The sequence below is a fragment of the Oryx dammah genome, unplaced genomic scaffold (genome assembly GCF_014754425.2).
Source record: "Oryx dammah isolate SB20612 unplaced genomic scaffold, SCBI_Odam_1.1 HiC_scaffold_1, whole genome shotgun sequence".
Lineage (NCBI taxonomy): Eukaryota > Metazoa > Chordata > Mammalia > Artiodactyla > Bovidae > Oryx > Oryx dammah.
The window spans coordinates 88,674,947-88,699,077 of NW_024070185.1; the positions used below are offsets into that span (position 1 = coordinate 88,674,947).

A 24,131-nucleotide genomic window follows, 5' to 3' on the forward strand; every position below is an offset into this window, starting at 1 on the left:
ACAAAAAGCTATCCAAGGTCATGGCAAAAAAAATATGTTTGAAGTAATGAAATAAATTGCACTGAATTTTTAAAAAATCCTTTTTTAAATCCTTCACCTAGATTCACCAATTGTTAACAGTTTGCTTTTCTCGCTCTTTGAACCACTTGAAAGTTGCAGACTTTGACACTTCACCATTTAATTCTTCAGTGTGCTCCTACATCCGCAATTCCATTATTACATGGAAGAAAATTAATATCAACTTAGTAATATCTTCTGAGTTACCACATAATATCTATATGTAGTTTACATTCACATTTCTCTAGTTGTCTTAAGAATGTCTTTTATTGCTGTTTATTTTCTCAGATCCAATCAAGGTTTATTGCATTTGGTTGTTTTGTGTCTTTAGCCTAATTTAATTTAGAAGAAACCTCTTTCCTTTATTATTTCTCCTGACATTAAATTTCTTTTAAAGTCCAGGCCTCGTCAATGTGCCCCATGTTCTGGATTTATTCGATTACTTCCTTGTGATTAGATTCAGGTTAAACTTCTTTGGCAAGACTATCTTACAGATAATGTCACCTATCTCTCATTACATCCTTTCTGGAGCCATGTGGTCCAAAGCTGCCCCACCGTTGGTGAGGCTAAATTTGATCACCTGGCAAAGGCAGATTTCTAGATTTCTCTATTATAAAGTTATCTCCTTTTGTTTATAGTTAATAAGTTATCTGTGGGGTGATATTTTAAGACTTCATGAATATCCTGTCCCCTACAACCTTTCACCCCACAGTTTTAGCGTTGATTGGTGATCATTACTCAAATCAGTTATTTCATGGTGATTGCAAAATGGTGATTAAATCACTCTTGACCATTTGCCAGCATTTGAAATGGCAACCCACTCCAGTATTCTTGCCTGGAGAATCCCAGGGACAGAGGAGCCTGGCAGGCTACAGTCCATGGGGTGGAAAAGAGTCAGACACAACTGAGTGACTATCACTTTCACTTCTACAGAATAGAAGGCATGCTAGATTGGAGAGAATCTGAATTTAGGTTACCTCGAGCCACACTGACTACTCAGAAGGCAAAGGGTCCACTTTGCCCAGACTTTCTTAAGAGACCATTTCCCTTAGAACTCTAAGTCAGTTTAAAGAAAAAGTAACTTTTTACATAAGAATGAGAGAATACGACACAGTAGGTAATACAGATTGTAGTGGAACAGCCTAGAGGGAGCTGATGGGGATTGTAGTGGGGCCAAAGGTGCCTTCAGCTACCTTTGGATGCATCAGCCTGCCACCCCCACCCCCCACCCCCGCCCTGCCCCCGCCCGGCAATATCCCACTCCGCCCTGCCTCCTTGCTTTTCAGAGAGACAATGAAGCCAAGATTCAGGACGTTCCTCAGGGTCTCAATACCATATCTACAACCCCCATGTCACCTTCCACTCTTCTATCTTGTTTCAAAGAAGAAAGTGTCTTCCTCAAAAGTCAGTCCCTCCATCAGCGCTTTGAATTCCACACCTCGTCTTCTCAAGAACCTTACACTCCTGATTATCCTTTTTCCTGTGTTGTACAGTCTACTCCCCAACCCCAGGATCTTTATCATCCTTTTAAATATTTTACAGTCTCATTTCAAAAAGTCCCTCCTCCACCCAGTCACCTCTAGCTTTGTTTCTCTTTTTCTCTTCACAGTCAAGCTGTCCAAACGTTCTGTTTCTACTTCCTACTCATTTCTCAGAAGGCTCCAATCTGGATCCTGCCCCTACAATTTCACCAAATGGCTCTTGCTTAGATCACTGATGACTTCAAGTGACTATATCCATTGGACACTATTCAGGACTCATTTTGCTTGACCTTTCAGCAGCATTTGACTAGGTGGGCATGTCCTTCTTCTTGAAACATTTTGTTCCTTGGTCATTTTGATCCTGTTCTTTCCTGGTTTCCTTCTAATTTTCTGGCAGTTTTTTTCACAGTTCCCATCATTGGAGATCCTCAGGGATTCAGCCTAGACCCTCTTCTTTCTTTTTTTAAAATTAATTTTTAATGGAGTATATAGTTGCTTTGTGACCCCATGGACTATAGCCTGCCAGGCTCCTCTGCCCATGGGATTTTCCAGGCAAGAATACTGCAGTGGGTTGCCATTTCCTTCTCCAGGGGATCTTCCTAACCCAGGGATGGAACCCAGGTCTCTGGCATTGCAGGTATGTTCTTTACCAACTGAGCTACCAGGGAAGCCCAAGAATACTGGTGTGGGTAGCCTATCCCTTCTCCAGTGGATCTTCCTGACCCAGGAATCAAACTGGGATCTCTTGCATTGCAGGCGGATTCTTTACCAACTGAGCTATCAGGGAAGCCCTCTTTTTTTTTAAAATTAATTTTTATTGGAGTATATAGTTGCTTTACAATGTTGTGTTAGTTTCTGCTATAGAGCAAAGTGAATCAGCTATATGAATACATAAATCCCTTGATTTTTGGATTTCCTTCTCATTTAGGTCACCGTAGAACACTGAGTAGATTTCCCTAACCTGGGACCTCTTCTAATTTTATAGTAAGTCTACCTTTGAACAACATGGGAGGTAGGGGGGATAACCCCCCTCACAGTTGAAAATCTGAATATAAATTTACAGTTGGCCCTCTGTATCCACAGCTCTGCATTTAAGGAGTCAACCAACCTTTTATGGTGTAGTACCATAGTACCTATTTATTAAAAAACAACAACAACAACTGAGTGGACTCCTGTAGTTCAAACCCATGTTTTTCAAGGGTCAACTGTATCTTATACACTTTTAAGATGTCACACCGACTTCCATGACTTCAGTTAATTTTTATTTGGTGTCTTCCATACTTATGTGTTCCATGTAAATCTCTCAGGAGCAACAGACTTACAAATCCAACTGGTATTGGATGTTGTAGTGATAGATACCTCACTGGCCCCTCAAACTCAGTGTGCCTATGACTGAGCCCATCATCCTGTCTCCAAACCTGCTTTTTGTTCAGAGTTGGCCATTTTAGTAAATATCCTTGAACCTAGGGATAACCATGGCTCGACACTTTCTCTCCTTCACTCCCACATCTAGTCAGTCACCAAATTCTGTTGATTTTACCCCCTTCAGTTAATTCCTTTACTTATCCTCATCTTCCCTAGTTTCAAGCCACCATGATCCCTTACCTGCACTACTGCAATTTTTCTCCTGTGGTTTTCTTGGGTACATTTTGCCTTTCCAATCCATTACGCACACTACAGCCCAAGCTATTTTTCAACAGTGTCATTGGGATATAATTAACATACCTTACGGTTCATGCAGATAACCAAGTACTCTTTTTTCCGAAACTGAAGTATAGTTGATTTACAACGTTTCATAACCAAGTAATCTTTTAAAGACATAAATCTGAGCAGGATGTTCTCCATTCATAATCATAGGATCAAATAGGAATCCTTACTCTGGCTTAAAAGGCCCTATATGGTCTGGTCTCTAACTTCATCCTTTGTCTCATTTGCCTCCTCAGTCTTCAGGCTTCAACCACAGCTGCCTTCTCTCTGTTTCTTAAACTTTGCCATATTCTTATCATTTACAGGTTGAACGTCTTTCATAGAATACTGTTCCATCTCTACTCCCTTTTAACTCTTCATCAGCCTTACAGGAGTGGCTAAATATTCCTTCTTAGGGGAAACTTTCCTTATACTAGTACCCAACCCCTTGGAGTTAGGGCCCCTGTCTGATGCTTTCCCACATCCTTCACAAAATCCTTCATTATTGAAATTTGCCATCTAAAATCTGACTTCCTGTTAGACAGTAAGACAAGGACTGTGTCTATCTGGTTTTCCCCTGCCTCCTCACTGCCTAACATGGTTGCCTGGCATGTAATGGGTAATCTCTCTATATTGTTGGATGAATGGCACTTGCTCTCCATGCCCTACTCTGACCCCTGCTCCCATTGTTGTTGAAATCACCATTATCAGAGCTGCCCAAGGTCTCACCACTCTTGTTCTGCTTTAAGAGAAACAGCTTTAGTGTGGGGTCTTGCTGTTTCACCTTTACAACTCCCTTCAGCAGGAACCCAGATTAAGAGCCAAATCTAACTATGTTGATCCCGATGATGAGTTCCAAGGCCATCAGACTGTAGGGAATAATTTTCAACTGGTTGCCAAGGGAGAAAGAGAAAGAAAATCACTGACTTCATTCAAGCTCACGTGTACATGTACTGATGAGTTGCTCTATACAGCGATGTGTGCGTGGATACACACATGTAAATGTGCATGTACAAACACAAGGTCCAGCTGTCACACTCAAATATGCAAGCATACACACACTCCCAGAGGCAACCTTATATATACTCATTCCCTACATATGCACACAGAGAGTAAAAGGACATATGCTTGGCACTTATGCATATATACAGAGGCAAGCTGATATACACTCATTACATATATACACATAGCAAATGACATATGCTCAGTACATATGTGTACATACAGAATCAAGCTGACATACTTAAACATACACAGTGGTAAAAGAGAATTATTTAGATCCATTGACTCACTCTAATTCCTCCCTGTACTTCAGTCCTTGCCTTACTTCTTTTTCATGAGTCTTAAGCCCAGTGGATGCTCTTCTCAAGTTTCCAGGCTCTTGTTCCTTCCCTTTGACCCACATGGCTAATTATCACAACTTTCCCTTCTAGTAGCTGGGCTGCCCCTGCCAGTCACCCGGCTGCAGTCTTGCAGGTCTCTCTAGCAGCCAGCCAGATCAGATGAGCTCCTTAGACTGCCAACTTTAAGGGTGACCATAGGCTTTGGAGTCAGACAGACCTCAGTTTGAGTCCCAAGTCCTACTGCCCACTAGCTGTGTGACCTTGGGCAAATAATTAATTTCTCCAAACCTCAGTTTTCTCATCTACAGAATGGGAATAATAATAGCATCTTCCCCATTAGGTTTTTGGGAGCATTATGTTATATAATACATGTGGAGCTCTTAGCCTAATTTAGTACATTGTAAATATTTAATAAATAATTGGGTAGAGGTAGCAATAAGCAAATAAATGTTAGCTATTATGAGTGGCAGTAGCCATTAACTGTATTTACATATTAGGCTAAGAGCTCCACATGTATTATATAACACAATGCTCCCAAAAACCTAATGGGGAAGGTGCTATTATTATTCTCATTCTGTAGATGAGAAAACTGAGGTTTGGAGAAATTAATTATTTGCCCAAGGTCACACAGCTAGTGGGCAGTAGGACTTGGGACTCAAACTGAGGTCTGACTCCAAAGCCTATGGTCACCCTTACAGCTGGCAGTCTAAGGAGCTCATGTGATCTGGCTGGCTGCTAGAGAGACCTGCAAGACTGCAGCCGGGTGACTGGCAGGGGCAGCCCAGCTACTAGAAGGGAAAGTTGTGATAATTAGTCATTACTAAACATTGTTCTAAGGACTTCCCTGGTGGCTCAGACGGTAAAGCGTCTTGCTTACAATGCGGGAGACCCAAGTTCGATCCCTGGGTCGGGAAGATCCTCTGGAGAAGGAAATGGCAACCCACTCCAGTACTCTTGCCTGGAAAATCCCATTGACAGAGGAGCATGGTGGGCTATAGTCCACGGGGTTGCAAAGAGTCGGACATGACTGAGCCACTTCATTTCACTTCAAACATTGTTCTAAGCACTTTATCTATGCAAACCCATTTTATCCTTACCACAACCCTATGAAGTAACTAGAAAATTTATTTCCATGTTACAGATTATGAAACTGACGCCCAGAGAATTGAAGTAACTTGCCCAAGGCCATTAAGCTTGCAAGTGGCAGAGTTAAGATGCAAACTAGATGGTTTGGTTTCAGAGCTTATACTCTTATTTACTATGCTATAGAGAAGATTCTTGAGAGTCCCTTGGACTGCAAGGAGATCCAACCAGTCCATCCTAAAGGGGACCAGTCCTGGGTGTTCATTGGAAGGGCTGATGCTGAGGCTGAAACTCTAATACTTTGGCCACCTCATGCGAAAAGTTGACTCATTTGAAAAGACCCTGATGCTGGGAGGGATTAGGGGCAGGAGGAGAAGGGGACGACAGAGGATGAAACGGCTGGATAGCATCACCGACTCGATGGACATGAGTCTGGGTAAACTCTGGGAGTTGGTGATGGACAGGGAGGCCTGGCATGCTGTGATTCATGGGGTCGCAAAGAGTCGGACACAACTGAGCGACTGAACTGAACTGAACACTTACTACAATTTATGGGTGATTGTCCGAGAAGCTATTTTTTGGTACAATCCTTTTATGAGTTAAACCTTTGGAGAAATTTTTGAATTGCAGCTGAACATTTCCATTTGCTGAAAGATGGAGAAAATCTGCATTCTGTATTTAAGCAATCCTGAGCAATTGAATGACAAGAAGACCTTCAGGAAAAACCCAGAGGTGGCTCCTCAGTCTCTTTACCCACTCACAGGGACTGTTTGGGTGAGGAGCCTTTCAAATATACACAATTATAGTGGTGAAACCTGTTCTCAAGGCAGAGTGATGCTACCTATGTGGATTCCCACAGCACTTTTTGTTCAAATATCTGTAACCCCAGCCTCCTTGGCTTCTGCCCATCTATAAAACTGAGGGCCATTAAGGCCATGTGGGTAACAAGAATGATACCTTCAACTGGAGTTGTAATTATGAGCAATGTAATCACAATAATCGCTGTTTATGATGACAAGAAGCCCTAACAAAAGTCTCCTGATGCCTGGGCGGGGGCCCAGGATGGCTTGTGCATGTCTTTGTATACCCTGCGGTATTACTGGTGCCAATCTTTGCACCATCTTTTTTTTTTTTTTTTTTTGCACCATCTTTTATCAGGTGATGGATGATGCTTCTCCACCTGTTCATGCTTGTGATGTGATGGGGCTTTGGAGTCAAAGGAGCCAGGTGACTACAATGTCCTAGCTTTGTGGTTTAGGTAGGTTACTTAACCTCACAAGCCTCGGTTTCCTCATCTATAAAACGGAACTAATACATACCAACAGGATAGATGGGAAAATTAATGACAAGTAATAGGAAGTGTCTGGCAGTACCTGGAATGTAGCAGGTCTTCAGAGAATTATGGTTACTATTGTTATGGCTCAACCCACCAATGATATTATGGGGTCTCTGCACTAGACTATAAGTTCCACGAGAAGCAGCGACTTTGTTTCGTTCAGTACTATTTCTCAGCATATAGAACAGTGTGTAATTTATAGTAGGTGCTCAGTAAATATTTGTTGAAGTTTACAACCACTTGATCTTGTTCTCTGTCCCCACTATGCTGGCTGGCATTCAGACGAATTCATAGGCCTTGCTCTGATTTTTCTTCTGCCTGGAACACTCCCCTCTTCACCTAGTTAACTCATCTTCCTGATCTAAGCACGAGTACAGTTCTTTCAGAGAAACCTCTGACTTTGCCTTCCATAGCCTCTGTTAATACTGTTGCAATTTTACTTTTATTTGCATAACTGATTAATATTTGATTGTAAACTTCATAAGGAGAGGGACCTTATCGGTTGTACTCATCACTGTAAATTTTCAGGGACCAGGGTAGACCTTCAGTATAAATTTGCTGAATGAATGAATGACTTCCATTGTTGTTGTTTTTGTTTTTGACTGTACCATGCAGCTTGTGGGTTTTCAGTTCCCCCATCAGAGATTGAACCTGGTCCATGGCAGTGATAGCCCGAAATTCTAACCACTAGGCCACTAGGGAACTCTCTACTCTTTTCATTTTTTTAAAATACCCCTGTCCAGGAAGTGGTGTCCAATTTCGAGTTGGGTCAGAGGTCAATCCCAGGTTTGCATCGGTGCTGCGCCATAAGTCATTCCAATGTTTTTGAACTGAACTCAAGTACTATGATTCTCTCCTACCAAGGCCAATTTGTCAGTCCCAGAGTTCTCATTACCGCTTATCAGGGCTTTATTATGCTGCTAGACCCTCTAGCACGAGGTCTAGAAAAGTCAGAATTTTGGCTGGGTTGGGAGTGTGAAGTAGGATTTGCCATTTATTCCTCCTTCCCTCCTCCCTCTCTATTTCTATCTAGTGTTTATCATACTGTGTTGTAATGATTAATTTTTTAGATGTATCACCCCCCCCATCCCCTAGCAAGGCAGGACTAGCTCTTGCTCCCAGAGGCTTGAAAGAATGCAATGAGATTTCTTGAAGGAATGCAGTGTTTTCCATGAATGAAGTTTTTCTGAGGACAAAAATCAGCTCAAAGGAGAGGGCACTACCTCTGTGTTTTTTTTTTTTTTAAACCTGAGTCAGTAAGTCTCTTTTTGTTTAAGTTAATTTGGGTTCCGTTTTCTGTGACTTGGAACTGAAAACATTCTGATAGAGCATAATCCATGGTGTTCAGGTATAGAATCTGACAGATCATTGTTAAAAAATGTTTATTCCATAGTAACTCCTTCTTACCTCTCTAAGAAGAACAGACTTCTCTACCTCTGTCTCTAGGCTCAGCTATGAGACTTGCTTTAGCCAGTGGCATCATAGCAGACAGGTACAAAGAGGGGTGTGAAAAGTGCTTGCACAGTTGGTTATGCCCCTTGTACCTCTGCCACCTCCATAAAAACTGGTTCCCTTAGGTTTTGCCCCTTCAGCTGGGGCCCCAAAGTGCATATGCCTGGAGAAGATCAGAAGTCAACCTGCATACAGGAGCCAAGGCCAGTTGGAGCCCAGCCACTCAGCCAAGCCTATGGACAACCCCTAGACCTATGAGAAATGAATGTTTACTGTGGCAGGTTGCTGCCATTTTGTGGTTGTTTGTTATGGAGCAATCACTGACTGATAGGCCAGGGGTTTCCAAACTGGCAGTGTATGTGAATTACTTAGACAACTTTAAAGTAAATAAGGGATATTTGAGCTTCCCCCAGAATTCCTGGAGTTGTATTCAGAAATCTATATTCTTTTAAAACTGACTGGGTGATTAAAAATATATATATGTATTTTTGGCTGCTTTGGGTCTTAGTTGCAGCATGCAGTGAGCAGGCTGAGTTGCTCTGCAGCATATGGGATCCCAGTTCCAAGACCAGGGATTGAGTCTGCACCCTCCCCTCTCCCCCTGACTTCTGCTGGAAGGTGGATTTCTAACCACTGAACCACCAGGGAAGTTTCCTCTGGGTGGTTTTTATGTAGTGAGTTTACCACTCTTTTGCTGTCTGAGTGGGTCACCAAAGTTAAGGCATGTGATGGGGATCCTATTAGATGACCACTAAGATTTTTTTTAACTTGAAAAATTTATTGGGGTATAGTTGATTTACGTGTTAGTTTCAAGTGTATAACAGAGATTCAAAGTTTTTATAGATTATATTTCATTTAAAGTTATTATAAAATGTTGGCTATATTCCCTGTGCTGTTCAATATATCCTTATAGCTTATTTATTTTATACATGGAAGTTTGTACCTTTTAAGATCTTTTTTCCTCTCTGAGACTGAATAATTGAAGTCAGAGGACTCCTGTTTCTGAAGTACAATCCTTTTCAATTTGAAAACTGAGAAATCTGTGTTAAATTTTTCTTACCTGATTTGGAGAAAGATGCAGAAATAAATGATCTGTGATTTATGGCCATAGGGTTTTTGGTTTTATTTAAGGATTGTCTCCTCATAGTATTTCTTCCTGGACTATGGTTAGCAGTCAAATGAAAATTAAAAGCAGAAGACGGGTTTGGAGAGCCAAAACACATGGCAGGAAAAAAATCACTGGGGAGGTCATGTTTAATGGAGTAGCTGTTGAAGGAATGGTCTGAGAAGGAGCCTTTAGCTGTGACTTGGCAGTCAGGAACCCGAGATCACACCTAATGCAGAAGCTAGTTGAATTTCAGCTGTAATGACTGCCATGCCACAGCCCAGTTTAGAGGTTTGAGGCAATCTTAGTAAAATGTTTCAAATGTGAATTTATATAAAAAGCATGATGAAAATATAATTTAAAAGAAAATAGGTTTTTAAAGTTTTAACAAAAATTTTCATTGAAAAAAATGAAAAAAACACAGAAAAGTATAAAGGACAGGGGTCTTATTCATAAGCTCACTTTTTAGAGATAACCACTGCTAATATATCGCTGTATATTCTTCTGAACTTTTTTTCCTGTGTTTATGTGCACACACATGTCTATTTCATAAAAATAAGATTTTCTTACACATACTCACTGGTATCCTTTATTCCATGTCAGTAAACACGAATCTAATCATCACTGCTAAAGCTGCATAATACTCCACTGCAAAAAGAGGTACCATACTTTAGTTCCCACAGATGGACATTTAGATGATATTTACTATTATAAAAAGGCTGTGATGGATATTCATATAGACATTTTGTGCTCTTGTCGAATTATTTCTTTAGGATAAATTCCAATTCTTGGAATTGCTAGATTAAATATTAAAATTGCTAGATTAACATTACAGATAAATGTTTTAAAGGTTTCTGATACATAGTTCAATTGCTCACCTCAAACATAAACTAATAAAGCAAGGTTTTGTCATTTCTTTTGGGCTTCCCCTGTGGCTCAGCTGGGTAAAGAATCCTCCTGCAATTCCAGAGACCAGAATTCGATCCCTGGGTTGGGAAGATCCCCTGGAGAAGGGAAGAGGGGTCCACTCCAGTATTCTGGCCTGGAGAATGCCATGGACTGTATAGTCCATGGGGTAGCAAAGAGACACGACTGAGCGGCTTTAACTTTGTCATTTCTTTTATCTCTTTTAGACATCATCAGGAAAAGAAAGCTTGTCGGCTTAATCTGCCTTTTACTACTACTGGGTTTAAATATCTTTTAATATATTTATTGCCTGTATTTAATGTGAATAAGACATTAGCACCCCACTTTTTTTTTTTTTACTCTATCAACCTTTTATTCCTGATATATATTAAGTGTTGTCTCCTATTTACATTGAAGATATTATTTCTAGTGTGGTTTTGCCTGTGGCAGCTTTCCACACATTAAAAAATTTTATGAGTCAAATTCATCAGTTTTTCAACGAGATTTATAAATTCCTTTTCAGGTGAGAGGCAGCATAATAAAATGAAAAAAGTAGAGGAATTTCAAACAGTTCAGTCCATCATCTTATTGCTGTGGCTGGGTCTCACTCATTTCGCACAATGTGGTAAGAAGAGCACTGGGTTGGGAGGAGGATCACTTTTCCTCTTTGACTCTCAACTTCCTCCTCTGTAGAAGAGGGCTGAGAGTGAAAACTCCTGTGTAGGGCTGTAAGCAAGAACTGGAGGGAATTCGTCCAGGTCTTGTATGTAGCAAATCCTATCTAAATATTAGCTATTCTTAGTGGGAGAGGGCAATACAGAATTTTGAAAACTATTTTAAATTCAGTTGGTGTTTGTGGGAACAGTGTAAGGGTGAGGATCCCGGTAATTCAGCCATTTACCCCCATCTCTAGGAACGACAAAGCTGGAGTCAGAACGTGAGTTCTAATTTTGGGGTCCTGCCCGTTTTCCTCGTAGGTGACCTTGGACAAGTCACCTTCACTTCTCCGCGGCTCAGTTTCTTCACCTAGGGAATAGCTATATAATAGCCCACCTGCCCTTTTCCCGGCCAAACTGCTGGGCCAAGGAAACGCTTCAGAAACGCTCACAAAAGGGCGGCACAAACGTCTGTCAGGGTAACGTCTTCGGAGCCTGCTCGGCGCCCGCCGGCCCCAGGTAGCTGGACCGAAGGGCGGCCGCGCCCCCCAACCCCCGCCAGTGCTCCCGCCCCGCCGCAGGAACAATAGCTCCCCCGGAGGCGGCGCCGGCCGCGGGCGGGGGCGGGGCTGCGGGCGCGGGCGCTAGGGGTGTGCGCGGGGCGGGGTCGCAGCCACCCCTCCCGCCGGCGCCTCTGTCACGCGCCCCGCACCGGGCGGGCCGGGGTCTTTGTGACGCGGCGGCGACGGCCGCGGACACAAAGGGAAGGCGAGGAGTCGAGCGCGGGGCTGGGCCTGACCCTGCCCCGCGACCCCCGCCCGCCGCGCGCGCGCGCGCCCGCTCGTTCCCCGGCATCGGTCTCCCCGCGCGGGCTCGCCCGCTCGCACGCTCACGCGCACTCGCCCCGACCCTCCGACTCCGTCCCGAGCGCGGCTGGCCCGGGCCTGGCGGGCGCTGCGGGTGGGGCGGGGATGCTGAGGGGCCGCTCCCCGGCGCAGCGGCGCGGCTGCTAGGAGGCGCCGAGGCAGCGGCGGGGCTCCCGGCGCGCGGCTGGATGCCCCGGGCCTGCGGCTCCCTGCGCTTCCCGCCGTCCAGGGGCGCCAGCCATGGGCGCCGTGGCCGCTGAGGCGCCGCTCCGGCTGCCGGCCGCGCCTCCGCTCGCCTACTGCTGCTACACGTCGGTGCTTCTGCTCTTCGCCTTCTCTCTGCCCGGGAGCCGCGCGTCCAACCAGCCCCCGGGCGGCGGCGGCGGCGGGGACTGTCCCGGCGGCAAAGGCAAGAGCATCAACTGCTCAGGTAGGACCGGCCGGAGCGCGCCTCTGCGGCCCCTCCTTCTTTCCGCCCCCGCGCCTCCTCCCGCCGGGTCCCAGCGACGCGGCCCCGCCAGGCCGGGGCGTGCGGGTCCGGGAGCCGGGCCGAGGGTGAGCGAGGGCACCGGGCGGGGCGCGAGCGCGCGATGCGGGCTTGGGGACCCGCGTGGGGCCGGGGAGTGGCCGTGCGTGCGTCCGTGTGTGCCAAGTGGCTGGGCGCGGGCGGCCGGGCGTGTGGGGAGGGGATGAGGCCGGGTCGGCAAGTGGGAGGCAGCCGGCTGGGGCTCCCGGTGTGGTCGTGGGTGTGCACGCGGGAGCGCATGTTTGTGTTGTGAAGGCTCAGGGGAGGGAGGGGGCGGCCCCAGGCAGGGCTTTTCTGTGTGCTTGTGTGACGATGAGGAGCCAGGGGAGTGACCGTGCGCTGGGGAGGTTCCTTCTTGGCGGGCACTGGTGTCTCTAAGGGGTCGTGTGGGAAAGGGGAGCGGCTGGCCCAGAGGTCACAGATCGGCCATGGAGCGTGACTGTGTGTTTGTGTGTCTTTTGGGGTGAGAGGTGGGCGCTCCGGGCTCAAAGTGACCCCGGGTCTGTGGATATGAGCAGGGAAAGTCCTGGGGCCATGGAAGTGACCCTCTGTTGTATGCGTTGTGCTGGGTGAAGCCAGGGGCTCAGGGATGTGCCGGGGTATACATTGAGGAGGAAGGAAGGGGGTCCTGGAGTAAACCCCGTGTGTGTGGATTCAGAGGGAGGTTAGCTAGGGAATCATCATGCTGTGTAGGATGTGGGTAACAGAAAGAGGTAATTAGGTCTCCGGGAGTGCCTCTGTGTAGAAAGGTGTGCCCCGGGTTAAGGTGGTGTGTGAAGAGGGAACCGGTTCCGAGGGAATGGTCCTGTGCGTGCGTTGGGCTGTTATGCAGGAGGGCTTCGAGATTGGCAGCCGCGGGAGCAAGGGAGTGACCTCTCCCCTCTCTCCAAGGCCGTCTGCCCCCCCACAGCTGTTGCAAACAAAGAGCTTGCTGGGGCTGTAATGGACGAGACCGGAGGAGGGGATCCTGGCAGCAAAGTTCCCTCTTCCTTTCACGACGGGTCCCAGAGGAGCCCTGGGGCAAGGAGAAGCTTCCAGGTCTCATTTAGGGGTGCGTAGGTCCTCCTGGAACTGGCCTGGCAGATGCTGGTGATCATAAGCCACAGCCTGGCTAACTTGCCCTTCTATCAGTTCTCATTTTCCACTTGTGTTCTTTAAATCAAGGGTGGGAGAGGAGGCATGGAGGTCGGGGATGGGGCTGAAGAGAGATTGGACATCAGGTCACAGAGAATCCTTTGGTTAGCCTGCCAGACAACCTTTGTACCCAAAGGTCTCTTGAAAGGGGCATTGTTCCTGGGGAAGTGAGGGAGCAAGTTGGCCTCAGCACAGATGTTTATGCTACCCTAAATCAAGAAAACCTTTGGCTTGCTGTTTAGGTTTGAAGGTCTGAAATCTTTTAGTAATTTTCATAATGGCATATTTTATGATGGGGGAGGGGTTATGAGCACAGTAAACAATAGCATGTCCATTAAAAGCTTTTCCATCCATGTAATAACTTTTTGTTTATTTTTCTAATGTTAAGTGGTATATGGGATAATGCTTTAATACATAATCACACTTTAATGGTTAAGAATAAAAGTCATTAGTATGTTAGCATGCCCTTTTGTAACAAATATTGGCTATCAAACTTCTAAGTGATCACACCATGTCAAAATATTTTATGGGATAATGTGCTGTGGTTATTTGTTCTTGCTAATTTGTCCTTAGCAAAATAAAGTGTGTTTTGATGGATGTTTTCTGGGTATGCTTGCTAACTCTGGTGGATAGTACAAGTTTTAAAAAAAGACATAGAGGGCTGAAAACCCACATTGTGTGGAAAAAAGGAACGATTTGGGGATTGTGGCCCTTGCTAGGCAACTATATGATTTGGAGCAAGTTACTTAATTTTCTTAATTTACTCTTGTTAAAGGGATTTGGATTTAATAATATCTGAGCCTTATTTAAAGGGTATATTGGTATTTTGATATGTATACCAATAAATTAAGCTTATTAAATAAAATGTTTCTAGTGCTAAGATATACTTGAATAACTCTGGGTCTAAAACTGAGAGTTCTAACTAAATGGTATTTGTAGATTCTTCTCCTAATTGTTCCTAGGTTGAAGATCTGGGAGTAATTCATATGGAAAATAAATTTTTCAGAGTTGATTAATTAGAGAGCTGTAGTACTGCAGTTTGGACATTTGTTGTTGCCATTTAGTTGCTCAGTCTTGTCTCTTTTGTGACCCCATGGACTGTAGCCTGCCAGGCACCTCAGTCCATGGGATTTCCCAGGCAAGAATACTGGAGTGAGTTGCTATTTCCTTCTCTACGGGATCTTCCTGACCCAGGGATCAAACCCGTGTCTCCTTCGTTGGCAGGTGGATTTTTTCCCACTGAACCACCAGGGAAGTCAAGTTTAGACATAGAGTTCAGTTCAGTTGCTCAGTCGTGTCTGACTCTTTGCAACTCTAGACTGCAGCATGCCAGACATCCCTGTCCATCACTAACTCCCAGAGTTTACTCAAACTCATGTCCATTGAGTTGGTGATGCCATACAACCCTCTCATCCTCTGTTGTCCCCTTCTCCTCCAGTCTTCAATCTTTCCCAGCATCAGAGTCTTTTCAGATGAGTCCCTTCTTTACATCAGGTGGCCAAAGTATTGGAGTTTCAGCTTCAGCATCAGTCCTTCCAATATTCAGGACCGATTTCCTTTAGGATGGACTGGTTGGATCTCCTTGCAGTTCAAGGGACTCTTAAGAGTCTTCTCCAACACCACAATTCAAAAGCATCAATTCTTTGGCACTCAGCTTTCTTTATAATCCAACTCTCACATCCACACATGACTACTGAAAACACCATAGCTTTGAAAAGATAGACCTTTGTTGGCAAAGTAATGTATCTGCTTTTTAGCATTCTGTCTAGATTGGTCATAACTTTTCTTCTAAGGAGCAAGTATCTTTTAATTTCATGGCTGTAGTCACCTCTGCAGTGATTTTGGAGCCCCCCAAAATAAAGTCTGTCACTGTTACCACTCAAACTACTGCACAATTGCACTCAGATCTCACACGCTAGCAAAGTAATGCTCAAAATTCTCCAAGCCAGGCTTCAACAGTATGTGAACCCTGAACTTCCAGATGTTCAGGCTGGATTTAGAAAAGGCAGAGGAATCAGAGACCAAATTTCAAATATCCGTTGGATCATCGAAAAAGCAAGAGAGTTCCAGAAAAACATCTACGTCTGCTTTATTGTCTATGCCAAAGCCTTCCACTGTGTGGATCACAACAAACTGTGGAAAATTCTGAAAGAGATGGGAATACCAGACCACCTGACCTGCCTCCCGAGAAATCTGTATGTGGGTCAAGAAGCAACAGTTAGAACTGGACATGGGAAAACAGACTGGTTCCAAATGGGAAAAGGAATACGTCAAGGCTGTATATTGTCACTCTGCTTATTTAACTTCTACGCAGAGTACATCATGAGAAATGCTGGACTGGATGACGCACAAGCTGGAATTAAGATTGCCGGGAGAAATATCAATAATCTCAGATATCAGATGATACCACTCTTATGGCAGAAAGTGAAAAAGAACTAAAGAGCCTCCTGATGAAAGTGAAAGAGGAGAGTGAAAAAGTTGGCTTAAAACTCAACATTCAGAAAACTAAGATCATGGCATCTGGTCCCATCACTTCATGGCAAATAGATGGTGAAACAGTGGAAACAGAGACTTAATTTTTTTGGGCTCCAAAATCACTGCAGATGGTGACTGCAGCCATGAAATTAACAGACACTTGCTCCTTGGAAGAAAAGTTATGACCAACCTAGACAGCATGCTAAAAACTGGAGACATTACTTTACCTTTGTTGGTAAAGCTATGGCTTTTCCAGTAGTCATGTATGATGTGAGAGTTGGACTATAAAGAAAGCTGAGTGCTGAAGGATTGATACTTTTGAACTGTGGTGTTGGAGAAGACTCTTCAGAGTCCCTTGGATAGCAAGGAGATCCAACCAGTCCATTCTAAAGAAAATCAGTCCTGAATATTCACTGAAGGCCTGATGCTGAAGCTGAAACTCCAATACTTTGGCCACCTGATGTAAAGAAGGGACTCATTTGAAAAGACTCTGATGCTGGGAAAGATTGAAGGTGGGAGAAGAAGGGGACAACAGAGGATGAGATGGTTTTATGGCATCACTGACTCAATGGACATGAGTTTGAGTAAACTCTGGGAGTTGGTGATGGACAGGGAGGCCTCTCATGCTGCAGTCCATGGGGTTGCAAAGAGTTAGACACGACTAAGCGACGGAACTGAAGTGATGGGACCAGGTTCCATGATCTTAGTTTTCTGAATGTTGCGTTTTAACCCAACATTTTCACTCTCCTTTTTCACTTTCATCAAGGGGCTGTTTAGTTCTTCTTTGCTTTCTGCCATAAGGGTGGTGTCATCTGCATAAGCGTCATCTGCATATCTGAGGTTATTGATATTTCTCCCAGCAATCTTGATTCCAGCTTGTGCTTCATCCAGTGAAGCATTTCTCATGATGTATGCATCTATTAATGCAGCTTGAGATTGTGTATTGATTTTTTTTTTAGTAGCTTTATTACACAGGCATTTCCCACATAAACTGGTTTACTCCTCTACATGTTTGAGTTTTAAAATCTAAATACTGGCCTTGACTATCTGTTAATTTTCATTTTGGGTTTTTGACCATTGTTTTAACCTATTCTGACCTTTCTGAAAACTGATTCTGTCAGGCTGTGTGAGTTGGCTCACTCACAGCCCTGTGGCCCTTGTAAATGTGAGGAGAAAGTCTGCGGCTTCATTAAATTAATAGAAGTTGTTTAGATCATGGAAAAGTATGGAACTCTGTGATATTTTACTGTAGACTTCTTTCCAAATTGGTTGATGTTGATACATTAATCAGCCGGATGTTCAAACAGCTATGTATCTTCCTAGTTGTATATAACAGATTTTTGAGCTTCTGCTGTTAACATTTTCCCAGTTTGTTTACCAGTCTATCATTTAAAAGATTCTGTCAGCTTGTCTTGTTAGAATCAGTGTATATATATATATATATATATATATATATATATATATATGTATCATCCCTTTTCCATTCTTAGTAGTCATATCAAAAAGCAAATGTCCTATAGTCTGCCTTAATCGAGAGCCCATGGTGACTTTTTCTTTTCATTGTGTTAAAAAACTTATTGACCCATTCTAGAGTTTTCTGGTGGATATGTGGCAGCTTTACCTATGGATGTTTTTTCCTAGGTTTGGTTTTTCTTTTTTGAAAATTGAGAATGCATTCTTTCCTTTCTGGTCTTCTGGCATCTTGTCAAGATAGCTTAGATAATCAGTATTCAGATCTTAAAGTTTTTTTCAGCATTATGGAATGTGATTTGTTTGGATCAGAAGCAGATTCCTTTGAACTAGCTCTCTATTGCATTAGTGTCTGCTTTCCATGTCGCTTCCCTTAGATGTTAGCTCCATTTTATCAGGGTCTGCCTTCCCAGTTTTTGAAGGTCCTGTTCTTTGGTGAAGATTACTAAAGCAGAGAAGAAACTGAAAGGGTCTGCATGTCCTTGTCGCCTCTTGATGTTACAACATCTTTGCTAAGCAATGAGCCCTTTGTTTATCTCTTGTTCAAAACAAGCCCTTTAAAAAAAAAAAAAAAGTTGTTCTCTTGTCTAAGTTTTCTCCTCATTCTAGACTTCATACTTATCGATTGTTATCTTGTTGTTTGTGCTTGCTATTTTTTTAATAGTTTTATTGATTGTTTTTAGTTTTGGCCGCACTGGGTCTTGGTTGCTGCGCAGGCTTTTCTCTAGTTGTGGTGAGCTGTGGCTGCTCTCTGTTTGTGGTACACGGGCTTCTTGCTGTGGTGACTTCTCTTGTTGCCGAGCACAGGCTCTAAGGTGTGCAGGCTTCAGCAGTTGCAGCTCCCTGGCTCTAGCACAAAAGTCAGTAGTTGTGCTGCACGGCTTACTTGCTCCACAGCGTGTGGGATCTTCCTGGATCAGGGATTGAACCTGTGTTTCCTGTGTTAGCAGGCAGATTCTTTACCACTGAGCCACCAGGAAAGCCCTGTACTTATTATTTTTAAAAATCTACCTTACCAGAGAGGTTTCATGTTCATCCAAAGATGAAAATGTTTGGAAATACATGATTTATGTGAAGAAAAATTAACCTTGAGCCCAGGAGACCAGGTGGCCTTAGCTATGCTGCTTTTTTTTTTTTTTTTTCATTTGTAATGTGAAGATAATGATAACAGTGCTTTTTGGCTCTAGGGTGTTAGAGAAGAACAAATGAGGCTAAACATGTGAGACATTGCTATTTTAGGGAATGGGGTTAAAGAGAAAGAAAAACGTTGAAAGAGACCAGCAAGCTGCATTAGTGAGAGATGTAAGGTGGAGGATTTGAAGTAGGTTTTTAAAATGTCACAGAAATCCAGATCCTCTGGATTGTGGTGTGGTTAAGAATGATATAAATGGATGATACAAACTTCATATTAGGAGAAGTTTCTCATTGAGAAATTAAGGAAACAATCCCATTTACCATCACATCAAAAAGAATAAAAATACCTAGGAATAAATCTACCTAAGGAGACAAAAGACCTATATTCCAAAAACTCTAAGATGCTAATGAAAGAAATTGAAGATGGCACAAACAGAGGGAAAGATAGATGGTGTTCTTGGATTGGAAGAGTCAATATTGTTAAAATGACCATACTACCCAAGGCAATCTGCTGTCCAGTTACCAATGGTATTTTTCACAGAAATGGAACAAAAATTTAAAAAATCTATATGCAAGGACTTCCCTCGTGGTCCAGTGGTTTGGAATCTGCCTGCCAGTGCATGGGACACATGTTTGATCCCTGGTCTGGGAACTAAAATCCTACATGCCTCAGGGCAGCTGAACCCCTTGTACCATAGACCCTGTGCACCACAACAGGAGAAACCTCTGCAGTGAGTAGCTTGTGCTTGCCCCAACTAGAGCAAGCCCGCGCACGGCAGTGAAGAGCAGTGTTATAAGGACAACCCAGCACAGCCAAAAATAAATAAATAAATACGTAAATAAATAGATGTTTAAAAAAATCTGTATAGAAACATAAAAAGCTCCCAATAGCCAAAACAATGTTTAGAAAAAACGAGGGTGGGAGTGGGGCTGGGGCAGGGTGGGGAGAAAACCAGCTCCCTGACTTCAGACTATACTACAAAGCTACAGTAATCAAAACTGTATGTTACTGGCACAAAAACAGACATATAGATTCATGGGATAGGATAGAAAGCCCAGAAATAAACCCACACACTTATGGTCAAATAATCTAGGACAAAGGAGGTGAGAATATACAGTGGAGAAAAGACAGTCATCTTCAGTAAGTGGTGCTGGGAAAACTGGAAAGCTACATGTAAAAGAATGAAACTAGAGGGAACTTCCTGGTTTGTCCAGTGGTTAGGACTCGGCGCTTTAACTGCCAGGTCCTGGGTTTAATCCAAGTCAGGGAACTAAGATCCTGCAAGCTACACAGTACTGCAAAAAAATAAAAGAATGAAATTGGAACATTCTCTAATAACCATATACAAAAATAAAAATGGATTAAAGACCTAAATGTAAGAGCAGATACTTTGATACTTATAGAGGAAAACATTGGCAGAACACTCTTTGAGATAAATTGCAGCAGTATTTTGGGTCCATCTCCTAGAGTAATGGAAATAAAAGCAAAAATAAATAGGAAGTAAGTGCCTTGTTAGAGGCAATTCAGGATTTTGGGGAATAAAAAGTGAATTTTTTGTAATTGGTAAAATATTTTGATCAGGACACTTCTAAATCCCTGGTATGTAATATGTGAGTGTTGAACCTTGATTAAGTACCTGCTTCAGTCAGTTCAGTTCAGTCACTCAGTCTTGTCTGACTGTTTGTGACCCCATGAATCGCAGCACGCCAGGCCTCCCTGTCCATCACCAACTCCCAGAGTTTACCCAGACTCACATGCATCGAGTCAGTGATGCCATCCAGCCATCTCATCCTCTGTCGTCCCCTTCTCCTGCTGCCACCAATCCCTCCCAGCATCAGGGTCTTATCCAATGAGTCAACTCTTCGCATGAGGTGGCCAAAGTATTGGAGTTTCAGCTTCAGCATCAGTCCTTCCAGTGAAGACCCAGGACTGATCTCCTTTCGGATGGACTGGTTGGATCTCCTTGCAGTCCAAGAGACTCTCAAGGGTCTTCTCCAACAGTTCAAAAGCATCAATTCTTCGGTGCTCAGCTTTCTTCACAGTCCAACTCTCACATCCATACATGACTACTGGAAAAACCATAGCCTTGACAAGGCGGACCTTTGTTGGCAAAGTAACGTCTCTGCTTTTTACTATGCTGTCTAGGTTGGTTATAACTTTTCTTCCAAGAAGCAAGTGTCTTTTAATTTCATGGCTGCAGTCACCATCTGCAGTGGTTTTGGAGCCCAGAAAAATAAAGTCAGCCATTGTTTCCACTGTTTCCCCATCTATTTGCCATGAAGTGATGGGACCAGATGCCAAGATCTTCATTTTCTGAATGTTGAGCTTTAAGCCAACTTTTTCACTCTCCTCTTTCACTTTCATCAAGAGGCTCTTTAGTTCCTCTTCACTTTCTGCCATGAAGGTGGTGTCATCTGCATATCCGAGGTTATTGATATTTCTCCCAGCAATCTTGATTCCAGCTTGTGCTTCTTCCAGCCCAGCGTTTCTCTTGATGTACTCTGCATATAAGTTAAATAAGCAGGGTGACAATATACAAGCTTGACGTACTCCTTTTCCTATTTGGAACCAGTCTGTTGTTCCATGTCCCGTTCTAACTGTTGCTTTCTGACCTGCATATAGGTTTCTCAAGAGGCAGGTCAGGTGGTCTGGTATTCCCTTCTCTTTCAGAATTTTCCACAGTTTATTGTGATCCACACAGTCAAAGGCTTTGGCATAGTCAGTAAAGCAGAAATAGATGTTTTTCTGGAACTCTCTTTCTTTTTCCATGATCCAGCGGATGTTGGCAATTTGATCTCTGGTTCCTCTGCCTTTTCTAAAACCAGCTTGAACATCTGGAAGTTCACGGTTCACGTATTGCTGAAGCCTGGCTTGGAGAATTTTGAGCATTACTTTACTAGTGTGTGAGATGAGTGCAATTGTGTGGTAGTTTAAGCATTCTCTGGCATTGCCTTTCTATGTTCTAATATACTAGATATTAAGGGAAATATCTGCAAGGAGATCCAACCAGTCCATTCTGAAGGAGATCAGCCCTGGGATTACTTTGGAAGGAATGATGCTAAAGTTGAAACTCCAGTACTTTGGCCACCTCATGAGAAGAGTTGACTCATTGGAAAAGACTTTGATGCTGGGAGGGTTTGGGGGCAGGAGGAGAAGGGGCCGACAGAGGATGAGATGGCTGGATGGCATCACTGACTCGATGGATGTGAGTCTGAGTGAAATCCAGGAGTTGGTGATGGACAGGGAGGCCTGGCGTGCTGCAATTCATGGGGTCACAAAGAATCGGACACAACTGAGCGACTGAACTGAACTGAACTGAACTGAAAGGAAATATGTTAGAGGTTATCCCTGCCTTCAAAGGCCTTATATTCCAACAGAATTGGTTGGTTAACCTCTTAAAAATATATGCAGGAAATTTGTTTAGTGTATCTGGGCTTTCTACCCCTTTCCCCCACTCCCTCAGTAATAAGCATTTATTAAACACTGACAGCAGTAGCAGCAGCAATGGAGTTTTTAAAAGGTGTACAGTTAAAGTGATTTTTAGTATAATTACAAAGTCATACACCATCACCACTCTCTAATTCCAGAACATTTCACTCCCCCCAAATCCTGTACTTATTAACAGTGATTCCATATTCCTCTTCACCCTGCCCCCTCTCCCCTTCCCCCGAGCCCTTAACAACTACTAATTTTTTTCCTGACGTTATGGATCTGCCTATTTCGAACATTGCAGATAAAGGGCATTATATAGTATGTGGCCTTTAGTGATTGACTTCTTTCACTTAGCATGATTTTTTCAGGGGTCATCCATATTATAGCATGTATCAGAACTTTATTCTGATACATGCTAAGTAATACTCTGTAGTATGGATGTATGTGGCACCTTTTTGCTTTTCCATCAGCTAATGGACAGTGGGCTGTTGCCACATTTTGGCTGTTATGAGTAATGCTTCTATGAACATACATGTACAAGTTTTTTTGTGGACCTGTGTTTTCAGTTCTCGTTTAACGTTTTGAGGAACTGGCAAACTGGTTCCCAAAGCAGCTGCAACCATTTTAGATTTTCGTCAACAATGTACAAGGATACCAATTTCTCCACATGCTCTCCAACACTTGTTACTATCTTTTTTATTATAGTTGTTCTAGTTGGAGTCCTAATCGAAGTTGGGGATCAGTGAGGTTTTGATTTGTGTTTCCCTAATGGCATTGAGCACATTTTTATGTGCTTAACGGCTATTTATATATTTTGTTTGGAGGAATTTCTCTTCAGATCCTCTGCTGGGCTTGATTTTATCCAAATCCTACAGCGTACAGATACTCCAGTGGTAAGTTTGCTCTGGTTTGTCTGTGTATTGTTTGATTTCTCTGCTTACCAAGCATCAGTTGTGTTTGTTCTCAAGTTTATTTATACCAGTGGTATAATAAATATTAATTAATAGGCACAGATGATACAGCAGTGAACAAAACAGACAAATAAATATTAATAAATATTACTCAAATAGATGAAATGTGAATGCAAAAAGCAGCTGTTTTTATGAATTGCTTTGGAAAGACTTGATAAAGGCATGAAGCTGAAAGAATTGCCTTGCAATGAATTAAATTGTGGTCAGTTCAGCCAAAACAGATTGGGGAAACCTTACAAGTCTGGGAGGATTCTACTCCTAGAAAAGTTTGCGGATATTTTAAAAGTCTTGTTCTACTGTGAAAGGGAGGAAAATGGACATTGTAGATAATGGATTATGATTGTGGTTTATCCAAGGAAGTGGAGAGCTGCATTTGGCAGACCCATACTCAAAGAAAAGGTCTTGATGCTATAATATATGGGGAAATGAATGTCCGTTTATACGTTTGAAGTTTAAAATGGTTGTAATATATATGTGTCATTTAAAAAATGATTCCTTGCTCTACCTGACTTTTATGATTGATTGATCAGTGAAGGTTTCTACTATATGAGGTGTCCCCTAAGGAAGATACTGATACAGTGTTAAGGGAATGAATAATTCCTTTTTCTGGGAATCAAAAAATAATTCCTATTTTCCTGAATAAGTGGCTCTTGAACTGGGCTTTACCGGCAGAGTAGAATGTCAGTCCCAAACACCAGCCACACTTCTGCCTGAGGCCTTTGTTGTTGACCTTCCTTTTACTTGGAACCTTCTTGTCCCAGTTATTTATCCCCTAGCTTCTTCTCATCTTCAACTTCACTTTCAAAATGATGCCTTAAAATTGCAACCTTTTCTGCCTCCCACCCCTTCTCCCCTACTCATACCCGAATCCTTGTGTTTTTTTTTTTACTGTCTCCAAAGCTCCTTTTTCTCTGTGACCTAATATGAAAAGTTGTGTTAGTTGCTCAGTTGTGTCCCATTCATTGTGTGACCCCGTGGATTATAGCCCACCAGTCTCTTCTCTTCATGGAATTCTCC

General features: G+C 43.1%; 1 protein-coding gene across 1 annotated transcript in view; it reads left to right on the plus strand.

The window, feature by feature from the left end:
- Positions 1 to 12,180: 12,180 nt before the first annotated feature.
- The window catches only part of TMEFF1 (transmembrane protein with EGF like and two follistatin like domains 1), a 96,456-nt gene continuing 84,505 nt past the window's right edge, over positions 12,181 to 24,131 (plus strand). Inside the window, exon 1 of the mRNA XM_040240580.1 lies at positions 12,181 to 12,401. Coding sequence (XP_040096514.1) covers positions 12,212 to 12,401 — 190 coding nt within the window. The 5' untranslated portion in view covers positions 12,181 to 12,211. The remainder of the gene's footprint in view (positions 12,402 to 24,131) is intronic.